At 44.0% G+C, this 13,385-nt stretch overlaps 1 protein-coding gene across 2 annotated transcripts in view; it reads left to right on the top strand.

Moving 5' to 3' along the window:
* The window catches only part of TRIM37 (tripartite motif containing 37), a 116,139-nt gene that overhangs the window by 70,638 nt on the left and 32,116 nt on the right, over positions 1-13,385 (top strand). For both annotated transcript variants that reach the window (XM_075589780.1, XM_075589779.1), the window contains exon 19: positions 5,631-5,936. In XM_075589780.1, coding sequence (XP_075445895.1) covers positions 5,631-5,936 — 306 coding nt within the window. The remainder of the gene's footprint in view (positions 1-5,630; positions 5,937-13,385) is intronic.

Here is a 13,385-nt window from a genome sequence, read left to right as displayed (position 1 = left end):
AAGCTTAATTCCTAGTACATAGATGGCCATTGTTTCCCCTGTATTGTAATGTCACAGGAGACCAGTACTTTTAACACTGAAAACTTCTGGGTTCACTATCACTAAGTACAGGACCAAGTAATTTAACGAACAGAGTTTATTCTGGTAAAACCAGCAAATGCACAAATACACAATATAACATACACTTACCATACTGGGGACTTGGAGGAGGGGGGGAGGGAGGGAGTCTCACATCTCACTAGGTGCAGGGACCCGCTTCAAATGGGTTTACCCTATCCGCTTCTCTGCTTCAGGATAGAGTGCTGAACACACAGCAGCCACTCTGACATGTATCTCCAGCTTGCCACAGTCAAACTCCACACTCTTTCCCAGTGTGTCTCTCAGATGGACTAGTGCTCTGATCAGCAGTGTCCCTTGGTGGCTATCCTTTAACATTGAGCAAGGGCAGCCAGCCAAGAGAGATAGTGCCTTGGGCTCAGACCTGGTAACTGATTCTATCAACTACCTTTGTCCTGATCATATCTTTTCTATGGAACAGCTCAGCTAAGTGGATTACAGAAACTCCCTCCATAGAAATGATAGTAACAGGCACATAACATAATTTGCATTTGCAGGGCTGACATGTTCATTTCATCACCACACAATACCAAGTATCCAAGCTTGGGGGGAATTGCTAACACAGGAATAAATACAGACATAAGGTATTTATGTAAAAGGCAGGACACTGCTAGCCCACATTCCCTGTACTTCACCAGACATTGCATACATTGGGCTGAAATATACATTACTTAGCCAGCCAAGTTATGCGTTTTTTTTTTAGGGGTATCTAGCTGGGATTTCTCTTTATTAGGTCAGCCAGCTACCCCTACCGTCACACCACCCCCCCTCAAGAAGAAGGCTCTGGGGCAAACCCCCCATCAGGTGGCTCCCAAGCCTGAACACTCTGGAAGTCTTTAAGTCACAGGGATTGTCCTGTCGAAAGACCATCCGTGTTGCCATGTTCACTACCCTTTTTGTATTGATAGTGAAATCAAATCCTTGCAGGGCAAGACTCCAGTGCAATAGTTTCCCGTTCTCTCCCGACACCCTCTGTAACCAGCTTAAGGGGTTATGGTCTGTAATTACAGTGAAAGCTCGCCCATACACATAGGGCTGGAGCTTTCTCAATGACCAGGCACTCCTTTTCAATGGTGGCATAAGCCACCTACCGAGGTAGCAGCTTTTGACTCAGATAGACGATGGGGTGCTCCCCGCCATCTTGCCCACCTGGCTTGGCACAGCACCAATGCCATAGTCTGAGGCATCAGTCTGTACCAAGAATCGCTTACTGTAGTCGGGCTGCTAGTATAAGAGCGCTGGCCTTGGCTGTCTTGAGGGTTTGGAATGTGGTCTCGCATTTTGGTGACCAGGCTACCCGGACCGGAAGCTGCCTCTTGGTCATGTATGTCAGAGGTTTGGCCAGGGCACTATATTGGGGCACAAATTTGCGGTAGTAGCCAGCGGTGCCTAGAAATGTTAAGACTTGCTTCTTGGTACGGGGAACCAGCCAGTCCACTATTGCCTCTACCTTGGCTGGCTCGGGCTTAAGGTACCCTACACCCACCCGCTGACCGAGGTACAATACCCCGGCCATGCTGACCTGGCACTTAGATGGCTTTAGGGTGAGACGGGCGTCCCTGATCCAATCCAGCACCGCTGCTACATGCCTCCCAGGTACAGCTAAAAATGGCAATGTCGTCTAGGTACGCACGTGCATAGCCCTGCATATCCTCTAATAACTTGTTGGCCATGCCCTTGAAGGTGGCCGGGGCATTCTTCATCCCGAATGGCATCACTAAAAATTCGTACAGGCCACTCAGGTGATGAAGGCTGACTTCTCTCGTGCCTCCTGGGTCAAGGGGATTTGCCAATAACCTCAGGACAAATCCATGGTCGTCAGATACCTTGCCCCAGCGAGCTCATCTAATAGCTCATCCATCCGGGGCATGGGGTAGGCGTCTGCCAAGGTTTGAGCATTGAGCTGCCGGTAGTCCACACAGAACCGGGTGTTCCCATTCTACTTCGACACCAGGACTTCCGGCGAAGCCCAAGGACTCTGTCACCGTGTAATTACCCCTAGGGACAGCTTTTCCTCAACCTCCCCTTCAATGCTCCTCTTCACCTTAGCAGAGGCTCTGTATGCATTTTTATGGAGTGGATGATGATCGCCGATGTTGACCGGGTGATCTGTTAGATGGGTCCTGCCCAGCTTATCCATGAACAGGACCCTGTACTTCTCTAGCACCTATTGTGCTTGCTCCCGCTGGGGAGAAGCGAGTTGGGGAACCTCCTTGTCAGCTTCTCCCTGGAGATCAGGCAGAGCTTGGCCCGCTGGATCCCCCAGCGACGGACTACAGAGCCAACGCCACTGGCTCACTCGTATAGTATGCTTTTAACATATTTATGTGGTAGGTTCGGTGTCTACCGGTCTCTGGGTCCAGATCTACCACACAATTATATTTGTTAATCCGCCGGTGAACCGAGTACGGGCCGGCCCAGGCAGCAAGGAGCTTGTTCTGCCAAGTGGGCTTCAGAACAAGTACCTGCTGCCCAGGGATAAACTCTCGACTACGGGCATTCCTAGCATACCAATGCTTCTGCTTGGTTTGAGCTGCCTGGAGGTTAGCCTGTGCCAACCCCATGAGTCTTTTCAATTTCTCCCTGAGCTCTATCACATACTCGACCACTGAGGCATAAACATGTGTAGTCTTCCCCTCCCATCTCCAGAAAGGCAACCTGTACTATCCCGCTCAGGCATTTTACCCATTCCAGGCATTTTACCCATTCCCGCTCGGGTACCTCATGCCTCACACACTGGTTCTCGAAATCTTTCAAGAACCTGTCAATGTCATTGATGCGCCATACACGAATTTAGAAAAACTTTGATATGACACCTTGACGGGGTGGGCTTGAAAACTGCCATCAATGAACGCAGAAGAGGACAGTGCTGGGGTCACAGGACGCGCAGCTAACAGCTGGATGACTTGTATGCGATCTGCCACTGTTGCCTCAGGTCCCAGTGCAGCCAGTATAGGCACCAAATTGCTTTCTTTAGCTTTAACTGCTCGGCATTGAGGATCTCGTACTCATTAGCAGCTACTGCTGCTGCATCCTCAGCGATCCCTGTTCTGCGGGCTTTGTACCACTCCAGGTGCTCCGTTAGGATAGTCTTCGCACGGCCAGGGGTGGGCTGCCCATAGCACTCGCATCGCGTAATCACCTCGGGACGACTCCAATTTGTAAAACGTCTGGATTGGGCAGCCATTACAAATTTCGTTAGCTGACTACAAGGCCAAACGAATTCTGAAGTTTCAGAACGAAAAAAGGCAGTGTATGCAAACTGCACTGTGTATTCGAAACTACTTTTCCTGCAGTCTTAGACCGACTCTGAGCTAAACGCTTCCTGCAAGAAGTTTCAGCACTGAGCCCTAGTGAATCCCACCATGCTGCCACTAGAACAAAACCTGTATGGGAGATCAGTACTTTTTTAACACCGAAACCTTCTGGGTCAGGACAAAGTAATTAAATTACGGAGTTTATTTTAGGTAAACCAGCAAATGCACAAATACACAATATAACATACACTTACCACACACAGCAGCAACTCTGACATGTATCTCCAGCTGGTCACAGTCAAACTCCACACTCTTTCCCAGAGTGTCTCTCAGATGGACTAGTGCTCTGATTAGCAGTGTCCCTTATAAATCCCTTGGTGGCTATCCTTTAACATTAAGCAAGGGCAGCCAGCCAAGAGAACCCGTGTTTGGGGCTCAGACCTGGTAACTGATTCTATACCTTTTTGTCCTGATCATCTTGTCTATGGAACAGCTCAGCTAAATGGATTACAGAAATTCCCTCCATAGAAATGATAGGAACAGGCACATGTGAGCCCTGCAAATGATGTTATGTTAATTTCATCACCACACAATACCAAGTATCTAAGCTGGGGGGAATTGCTAAAACAGGAATAAATACAGACATAAGTTATTTATGTAAAAGACAGGACTTTGAATTACACACAGCTAGCCCACATTCCCTGTACGCCCGCAGACATTACATACATTGGGCTGAAATATACATTACTTAGCCAGCCAAGTTATATGGTGTTTTTTTTAGGTGTGACTAGCTAGGATTTGTCTTTATTAGGTCAGCCAGCTACCCCTACCGTCACATGTACTATTTACTAGCAATTTTCATCCTAATCACATACTTAATTGCTTGATTTTGTCGTGGTTTTATACGAACTATAGAGGAACCAGGGGTCCCCTGAACCCATCATTATTATGGCTCCGGGGACCACATGGTTCCTGAGATGCTTACCGGTGAAGTTACCGGGTCTAGCTGCAAGATCATGGGTTTTGGCTTGCTATTGGATGGCCACGGGCAAAGGTTTTTTTCCCCAACAATTAAATAATCTCAATGTGCGTCAGCATTTAGGTGTCATAGATGCTGACATGAATTGAAGATCACTAGAAAGGAAAAATTGGATTTGATAAAATTGGAGCAATTAAACATTTAATGTTGAGGTACCATACATTTTAAACCAGTAGTACCATTAGGATGATGTAAAACTGTTTCTGCGGAAGGAAGTTTGTTGATAGTTTAGCCCTTTGGTTGCGAAGCAATATCTTTTCAGCCCCTTCTGACAGTGAACGTGTTAGGGTGCTAGCATCAGCTGTTCAGATTTAGGCCCAACGCCGTACTTTGGTCCAGTGTTGTGAAGAGTTGATGCAAATATCAGAAAATCCCAAATAGCATTTTTAAGCAGCACCTTCATTTATTTTTTGTTTTAAGTAGAAAATTACAGGATGCTTTTAAATGCTATTCAGGATATAGATAAAGCAAGGAGATGCACAAAATTATATGCAAAAATAGGTTGAGATTGAATTATGTTATAAAAGTGTTTCATGATCTAAAGCGGGGGTCCCCAACCTTTTTGTGCCCAATGGCACAGCTGAGCATTCAGGAGAGTGGTGGGCACGCACACAATACACTTTTATAATACACTTACCTTGGGTGGGAGGCCTCCAGTGCCGCGCCGGTCCCGCTCATGGATGTGGAAGTTGGGCTTGACTTCCAGGTGGGCTCAAGTTCCGTCGAGGACCGGCACTCCGCAGCTGTCGGCCGCACCCTGGTCTAGAGCAAAAATGATCATACTACACTGCACGTTAAATTGTGATTTATCTGTAAATACTTCGTCCCCCAAAACACCACTGAAGAAATGCAACCCAAAGTAGCAATAAACAATGCGAGTACGCATGTGGAAGAAATGTAATCGGGGAACCAGTGATTTGTCTGCCTGTGTAAAAGGTAGAGGGCATTGAGGGCAGCTATGAGACTCCAGAGAAATCATGTTGGAGAGAACTCCAATTATGTTTTCTCCATCTCTGTTCCCCGAAGACAAGTTTGTGTTGTCAATCGGTATTTTTTCCATTACATGTTCACCTTTAATGGCAAATCATGAACATGCATTTCTGCTCTAAATAGGTATTCTCTATTAGAGATATGCTCTATTTGTATCTTGCTTTGTATTTATTTTCACCTTTTAAAAAAAAAAAAAATTATTTAAAAAAAAAAAATCTTGTTTCCAGCGTCCTGTTCTCGCAAAGATAGGGAACCGCGGAGGCAGCAGACAAGCTGGCGGGTGTCCCCGGACCTGAAGATGCTAAAGAGGTACAAGTCGCAGGTGTTAGAAGTGCGCAGCAAGCTTTCTGCTGTGAAGAGCCAGCTGTGTGAGGTCAGGAGCAGCAGCACTGGGGCCAGTGATGCTCAAACCAGTAGCACAGGGGATCAGGAATCACTGACGGCAAGCGGTGCAGATGGGTGCAGCAAGTTACAGGAGCTGGGAATGGAACTACTCAGGAAGTCTTCGCTTGCAAGCTGTTATGTAAGAAACTGTAAGTATAAAACGTTATACTTGGTAGAATTATAAGAAGTGCTCAATTTATGGAGAAAAGCTGATAGTACCAATTTTTGTGTATGTAATCTTCAGGAAAAACGCACCCATCGTGTGTGTGTGTGTGTCAGATTTTTATTAAAGTTTATAAACATAAATGGGGAAGGGGGGATACGAAAAAAAAATGAGGGTGGGGGAAACAACCATTTTATATCGGACTTCTTACAAGCATCAACAGTCATATTACGTGCCATACAACATTTTATAAACAGCACATTCTGCACCCAACACTCCCAAACCCTATCTCCTTCTGGGATCCCAGACCCTATCATACTTTCCTGTAGTAGTATTTAGAAATGAGGTGAGTTTTTCCATTAATTGGACTTTAATCTTCTAATAACTTCTCTTCTGGTGAGCAGGAGGGTCTTTTTCCACGCTGCTGCTACTACAGCGCATCTAGCCGCTGTTAGTAAATGCGAAATCAATTTAAATGTGTAGTGATTCACATTTTCCATGGGTTTGGCTAGAATAATTAAGGTTGGATCTAGCGTAATCTTAATATCCGTCACCTCGTTTATTTCAAAACGGTCTTCCAGTATGTCTGCATTACTGAACAATACCACCAGATATGTGCCAGGTCTCCTATCTGTCCACATTCCCTCCAACATCTATCAGAGGCCTCGGGGAACATCTGCTTTAGTCTTTTGAGGGTGTAATACCAACGCAACAAAATGTTATATATATTCTCTTTTGTTACCGTGCATAGAGGCTTTACCCGCATTCTCCCATATATCCTCCCAGTCCTCCCTTGTTGTTTCAGTCTGGAAATGCAGAGCCCACTGGTCCATATATTTATGGGTTGGGGTATCCTTTTTTGGGATGAAACCCTGGTACAGAGATGATATCGTCCCCTTTTTGATTTTGTTTTTTGTTTTGCATAAATCTTCAAATCGTGTGTCGTGTGTATCTAGGAAATTCCTCCTCATTGAAACCCTGCCACACAATGCCGGACCTGTATATACTTAAACAATTCCATTTGGGGTAGACAATACTTTCCCATCAATTCCTCAAATGACAGTTTATCTTTCTCAAATTCAAAATCCTGCCCCTGAAAACCCGGGAGGAACCCCGGTTTGTTAAACAGGGGCGTAAGCTTGGATGGTGCCGACATAACCTTATACTTCTTTTTTGCCATCTGCCAAATTTTCAATGTAAACCCAATTACTGCTGCTTCAGACTATCTCCCAAGTCCAGTCCCTAAACTCGACAATAGTAATGCGGGCAGCCCAACTGGTTTCTTGAATGAACTCTCCAAGTCCACCCGAGCATAGATCCCTCTCGGAGAATGCCAATCAACCATTTGTTTCATATGGGAAGCCATATAATATTTTAGAATATTTGGGGCAGCCATACCACTTTCTTCAGCATCCTGGCTATTCTCGGTTGTTTGTTTCCAAATAAATTGCATAATTCGATTTTGTATTTCTTTTATATTTGTGTGCGGGACAGATATTGGCAATGTCTGAAAATAATACAGAAGTCTAGGAAGGATATTCATCTTGACCGCAGTTATACATCCTATCCAAGAAATACAATGGGAGTTCCATACTTGTGGATCATTTTTATTTAATTAATTTTTTTATCTTTAAGAAAAGATCGGGGTAATTATACTTGGGGAGAAGAAGTGGTTCAGTGAGTAAAAGACACTGACTGGCACTGAGTTTGAAGCAGGGGAACCTGGTTCAATTCCCGGTGTCGGCTCCTTGTGACTATGGGTAAATCACTTAATCTCTGTTCCGCAGGCACCAAAAAATAGATTGTATGCTCCATGGGGCAGGGACCTCTGCCTGCAAAATGTATCTGTAAAGCGCCATGTAAAACTAGCAGCACTATACAAGAACATGCTATTATTATATTTGTATAATGTAAGATATATCCCCAGATACTTAAAAAGTGCCGTTTAAGAACCTCCACCTCCTTTTCAGATAGCTTTAAATTTAGGGCTTCCAACTTTCCCATGTTAACTTTATATCCGGATAAATCGCCAAATCTCCGAAGGGTGCATTGTAAATTCTGGAGAGATATCAGTGGGTTAGATTATAGTAAGAATAATATCTGCAGACAGTGACATTTTGTAGCACTCATCTTTTATTTTAATCCCTTGTATATTTGGGGAGGCTCTGATAGCCGCGAGGGGTTCGATTTTAAGGAGGAGAAAGGGGGCATCCCTGTCTGGTCCTGTCCTTAATCCTTATCAAATTCCCATCCCCACCTGGAATCTTCAAAGTTGCTGTTGGTGACTGATAGAGGGCACAGACCCCCCTGTAGAAAGACCCTGGAGAATCCAAATGCCTCTAGCGTTTTATCCAGGAAATCCCACCTTATCCTATCAAACACCTTCTCAGCGTCCAGACTTAACAAAACAGATTTCGGTTTAGACTTGTGTATCTGATCAATAACATGAATAATTTTCCTTGTGTCATCCGATACCTGGCGTTCACTCACAAATCCCACTTAATCATAAAGGATTAATCTAGGAAGTATTGGATTCAACCTATTTGCCAGGATTTTACTATAGATTTTCAAATCGGTATTAAGCAGTGAAAAAAAAAATATATATATATATATATATATATATATATATATATATATATATATATATATATATATATATATATATATATATTCTCTCTACCACAACATAAGGGGTCCTTTCCCTCTTTAGGAATCGCCACTGTATTGGCCTTCATCTGTAGGGGGATTTGTTTTCTGCTAAGAAAACCATTAAATAAGTCCAACAGGCAAGGCTTTAGGATTCCTATAAAAATGTTATAGTACAAATTTGAAAAACCATCTGACGGTTTCAATAAGCCGACCGCCCTTTCAAGCTCAGAGTTATTTTTGCGTTTAAAATGTTGTGGTCTTCCTCTGTCAATTTAGGGAGGTTACAGTAGACCGTACATCTGAATGAACCAATACTTCCAGAATATTTGGAGTTACAAATATATTATCGATTCTGGAGTATGAATCGTGTGCGTGCGAGCAATAAGAATAATCCCTCTGTCCTTTGTGAGCATCGCCAGGCATCGAGCAGACCAAATTCTTTGGTTAGTGATCTAAATTTCTTCGCTAACCTATGTCATTGCGGAATGTGACTGCCCTGGATGTGTGGATTTGTTCATATCTGGGTCCAGTACCATATTAAAGTAGTCTCCCTGAATCATTGAGTGCTCTCGGTTGTCTCCCATAGATTCCAGTGTTTCCCTTAGTCAATTTGTCCCTCGTTAGGTGCATATACATTCACTAGTGTGATATTTAGGCCTGAGAGAAGACCATGAACCACAAGAGATCTCTCTTAACCTCCAATGTCTGGAACATATGTTTTATAAAAATCGCGACGCCCCCCCCCCCTTTTGTTTTTTTTTTTTGCTAGTTAAAAACGAGTAGAATGCTACAGGATATAACCCACAAAGTGTTTGGGGGCTCCTCGGTGTCGAAATGCGTCTCTTGTAGAAAAACAATATCTGCTTTCAGTTTTCTAAATTCTTTTAGGGCCAGTCTGCGCTTGCCATTACTATTCAGGCCCTTAACATTCAAAGACACTAACTTCAATGGGGTTTGACTAGTGATTCCTGGTGTCATGACTCTATCTCATGTGAATGTTGTGCTCAAAATTTTGACGGTTGTAGTGGATAAATGGAAAAGGGGGGGGGAATTTTTCCCATATCAGGAACTTGGAAAAAGGGTGAGGAAAAGAGGAAAAAAAAAAACCGAAGCAATATAAAAATTACATTGAAAAATAAGATGTGTATCCGGCCAGTCCCTAAGTGGTATGGCCTGCCGGGCATATGGCCCAACTAGGGGCGTCCTTAAGTCGGGTATACAGGTATCCCTTACACCCCTTACACCCCGCCTCCATATACTCTCAACCTCCTGATCGCACCTTCGCTACAGTATAGCTTATTCAAAATATAAAAGCATAACAGATCAATTCCTACTATCTTTAGAGAACATAAACCTATATATCTTTTCGTAGAGTAACATGATACAGTTGAGGATAGGGGGGGTACATAACCTCGGGAAAAAAACATACATCACACTTTATATTTCTCGTTTTAAACGATGGTTCTCGAGCAGGGGCTGCTCTTGTCCTTTAATAGACCTTGGTGTCCTTTTTATATCTGTGACCTGAGTATCAGTGTGGTGCATAATCCCCAAAATAATCCATCTTTCGACTCTCTGGGCCAGGGCCCACTCACCCACCCCCTCATACCGCTCGTTCCCCTGCTCCGGGTATCTGCTTTATGGAAAACCATGAGTGGGTTTCTCCCCTCTGCAGGAATAACCTGGCTATGTAGCATCTTAAGTGTCACATATACAGTGTCACCTCCTCTCTCTACTCCTCCTTGCTGCTGGGGATACCTCTCCTAATCCTGGACCCAGCCATATACAAACCGACTCTCGCCCACGCCTCCCTGCCACCTCTTTCTCTGCTAATGGTGTTAACCCATCTAATTTAATACCGGCCAACCTTAAAACTCACCTCTCAAAAGAAGCATCCCAATAGCCTGCACTCATGGCTACTGTCCCACAGTCGCTACCTACCAAAGTCCAGACCTCAACCCGATTGAAATGCTGTGGCTGGACCTTAAGAGAGCTGTGCATAAACAAATGCCCACAAACCTCCATGAACTGAAGCAACGTTGTAAAGAAGAGTGGGCCAAAATTCCTCCACAAAGATGTGAGAGACTGATAAAGTCATACAAAAAACGATTACTTCAAGTTATTGCTGCTAAATTTGGTTCTATAAGTTATTGAATCATAAGGTATACTTGGTTTTTCACACATGGCTTCTCCATTTTGGATTTATTTTTGTTAAATAAATCATGACACGGTGTAATATGTCATGTGTTGTTGTTCACCTGAGGTTGTATTTACCTAATTTTAAGATTTGCTAGGAACAGATGATTGTTATGTCCTGATATGTAAAACCATAGAATTCAAAGAGTGTTTGCTTTGAATATAACAAACACACACACACACACACACACACACACACACACACACACACCTGCCTTTCACTCACCCAGGAAACACTGGAGGTGGGGATTTTAAAGCTGCAGTTCTAGATGCCGTGTTACATTTTTAATTTCTCCCCCCCTCCCCTCCCCCAATATGTGCATCAATACAATCTGCACACTGACAAGTGATTAGCTAAGTTGCCGATGAATCTGTACGATTACTGCTGAAGATTCGGCTCAGGGTTCTTTAAATCACTTTTAAGGCTGCAGAAGATTACCCAAGATGCAAAGTTCTGTGTGAAAGATCATGTGACCAGGCAGATACTAGATACAATTGGTGCACTGCTAGAGAGAGGACATGGTTCAAGAGTCAGAGCCTGTCTCAGAAGAGGAAGGGTATGTGACTTTGTAAATGGTTGCTATAGAATCAAAAATGCTTGCATTAGAATACAGTAAAGAAGAAAAAAATTAAATGCTACAAGTATTTTCTCATAGTACAGAACTAATTTATTTAAAAAAAACACATGTAGGATGTTGCATGAACTGCAGCATTAATGGCAGTGAAGACAGCAAGGAGAGGAGACGACAGATGAGATGAGGAGGGACTGTACTATGCACAGAGAGGAGCAGACCCTGTAAGGCAGGGAGTGTAAAGAGGGGAGGAGGGAGTGCAAAGAGGAGTAGGGCATGATGGAGGAGAGTAAGGTCGCATCCATGCGTGGCACGACCGCGCGGTGCAAACAAAAGGCCGTGCCTCTGAGGCAGGCCATAGAGGCGCTGCAAAGCAGAGAAAACAATTTGATTTTGTCGCGCGACCGCCGTGTCACGTGCGAGGTTCAGCCAATGAGGGCGAACCACTCACGTGACGTCACGCATTCCCATCGTGTCTCCTACAGATCATCAGGCCACCGATCGCCTCTGCAGTAAGCGTGCGCGTGCGCGTGACGCCATGTACGCCTAGCATGGCCTCAACCTAAGGTGGGGAAGAGACAGTAAGGCATTACTGGGAGGGGTGAAAACAGAGTAATGGTTAATAACCTTTCAGGTTTCCTAGATCGTCGTATGTAATGCTGGATACAGCTAGTATCTTGTATTTATGTAACCCCCTTTTCAGTTTCAAAGCCTCTCTAGTACATTCAAAAGGCGTTCATGCAGCCGTCTCTTGGGTGTAACATTTTTTGTGTTCTAGCAGGTGTTTTCAAACTTTTTCACATCATGAGCCGTTGCAGTGTTAATAATCAAATGGAGGGCCACCATGTGTATACTTATCTCTGTTCATCCGTATGTTTATCTACTAAAAGTGGCAACACCGTTTTTACATGTTTTGTTTTAATAGATGCAGCAGTTGCTTGAGCTTTTATGAAATATAATGACCTAAGATGCCAATCGATCTGTTCTCCCATGGTTGATCGCCAAAGATCTAGCTTCCCCGGGTTCACATTATTGCTTCCTATTTCAAAAGAAGAAATAGTTGCTGTAGCAACCCAAGGAAGCTGAATACATCAAAACTGACGGAAGTAGAGTTTGTCACACACGCTTCTCAAAGTAAATTTTGTTTAATAGCACAGCACGCAATTAGGATTAATAGTGCAGTTTTGCCTCAGTGTGATAAGCGCAAGCACACTGCTCTGGACAAATAATCATTCCCAAGGCACCAGTATACAGTGTGTATGTGTGTGTATGTATGTGTGTGTGTGTGTGTGTATATGTGTATATATATATATATATATATATATATATATATATATATATATATATATATATATATATATATATATATATATATATATATATATATATATATATATATATATATATATATATATATATATATATATATATATATATATATATACACACACACATACACATACACATACACAGTGCTCGACAAACCCGGTCGCCAGCTGCGATCGGATATTGGCTCGTGGCCAGTAACCTTTCCCCTGCTCTGCAAAAAAAAAAATCGTAGCTGATTGGCTGTGACGCGGGATGGAGTTGCCAGGACTTCAAACCGCCCTTTCTGCATGGGTAAGTAATGGGGGGGGGGGGTTGAGTGCGTGCGTGCATGTGCGTCTGCTGCTGCTGCTCCTCCTCCTCCTCATATCCTGCTGTATAATTCTGTCAGCTCCTATAATTTACAATTTACTGATCCGGTCATGGAGGAGTTTGGACAGATGCTTCAGGTGGGGGGAATTTAATGCACTTTAAATATTTATATACTGTATACACTAATACATCCTTCCCCCTCTCTCCGGTGCTCCCGCTGCCCGCGCGGGTCTCAACATACTGTAAAAGCCGGGGTGTTTCCCTCCCCTCCTCCCGGTGCTCCCGCTACCCGCGCGGGTCACATACTGTAGTGGCCGGGGTGTTTCTCGCCCCCCCCCCCCCCCCCATCCTGTGTTCCCGCTGCCCGCGCGGGTCACATG

This window comes from Ascaphus truei, chromosome 3, assembly GCF_040206685.1.
Source record: "Ascaphus truei isolate aAscTru1 chromosome 3, aAscTru1.hap1, whole genome shotgun sequence".
NCBI lineage: Eukaryota > Metazoa > Chordata > Amphibia > Anura > Ascaphidae > Ascaphus > Ascaphus truei.
The sequence above is the reverse complement of the archived record's forward strand: the minus strand, read 5'-3'. Positions and strand labels throughout refer to the sequence as shown.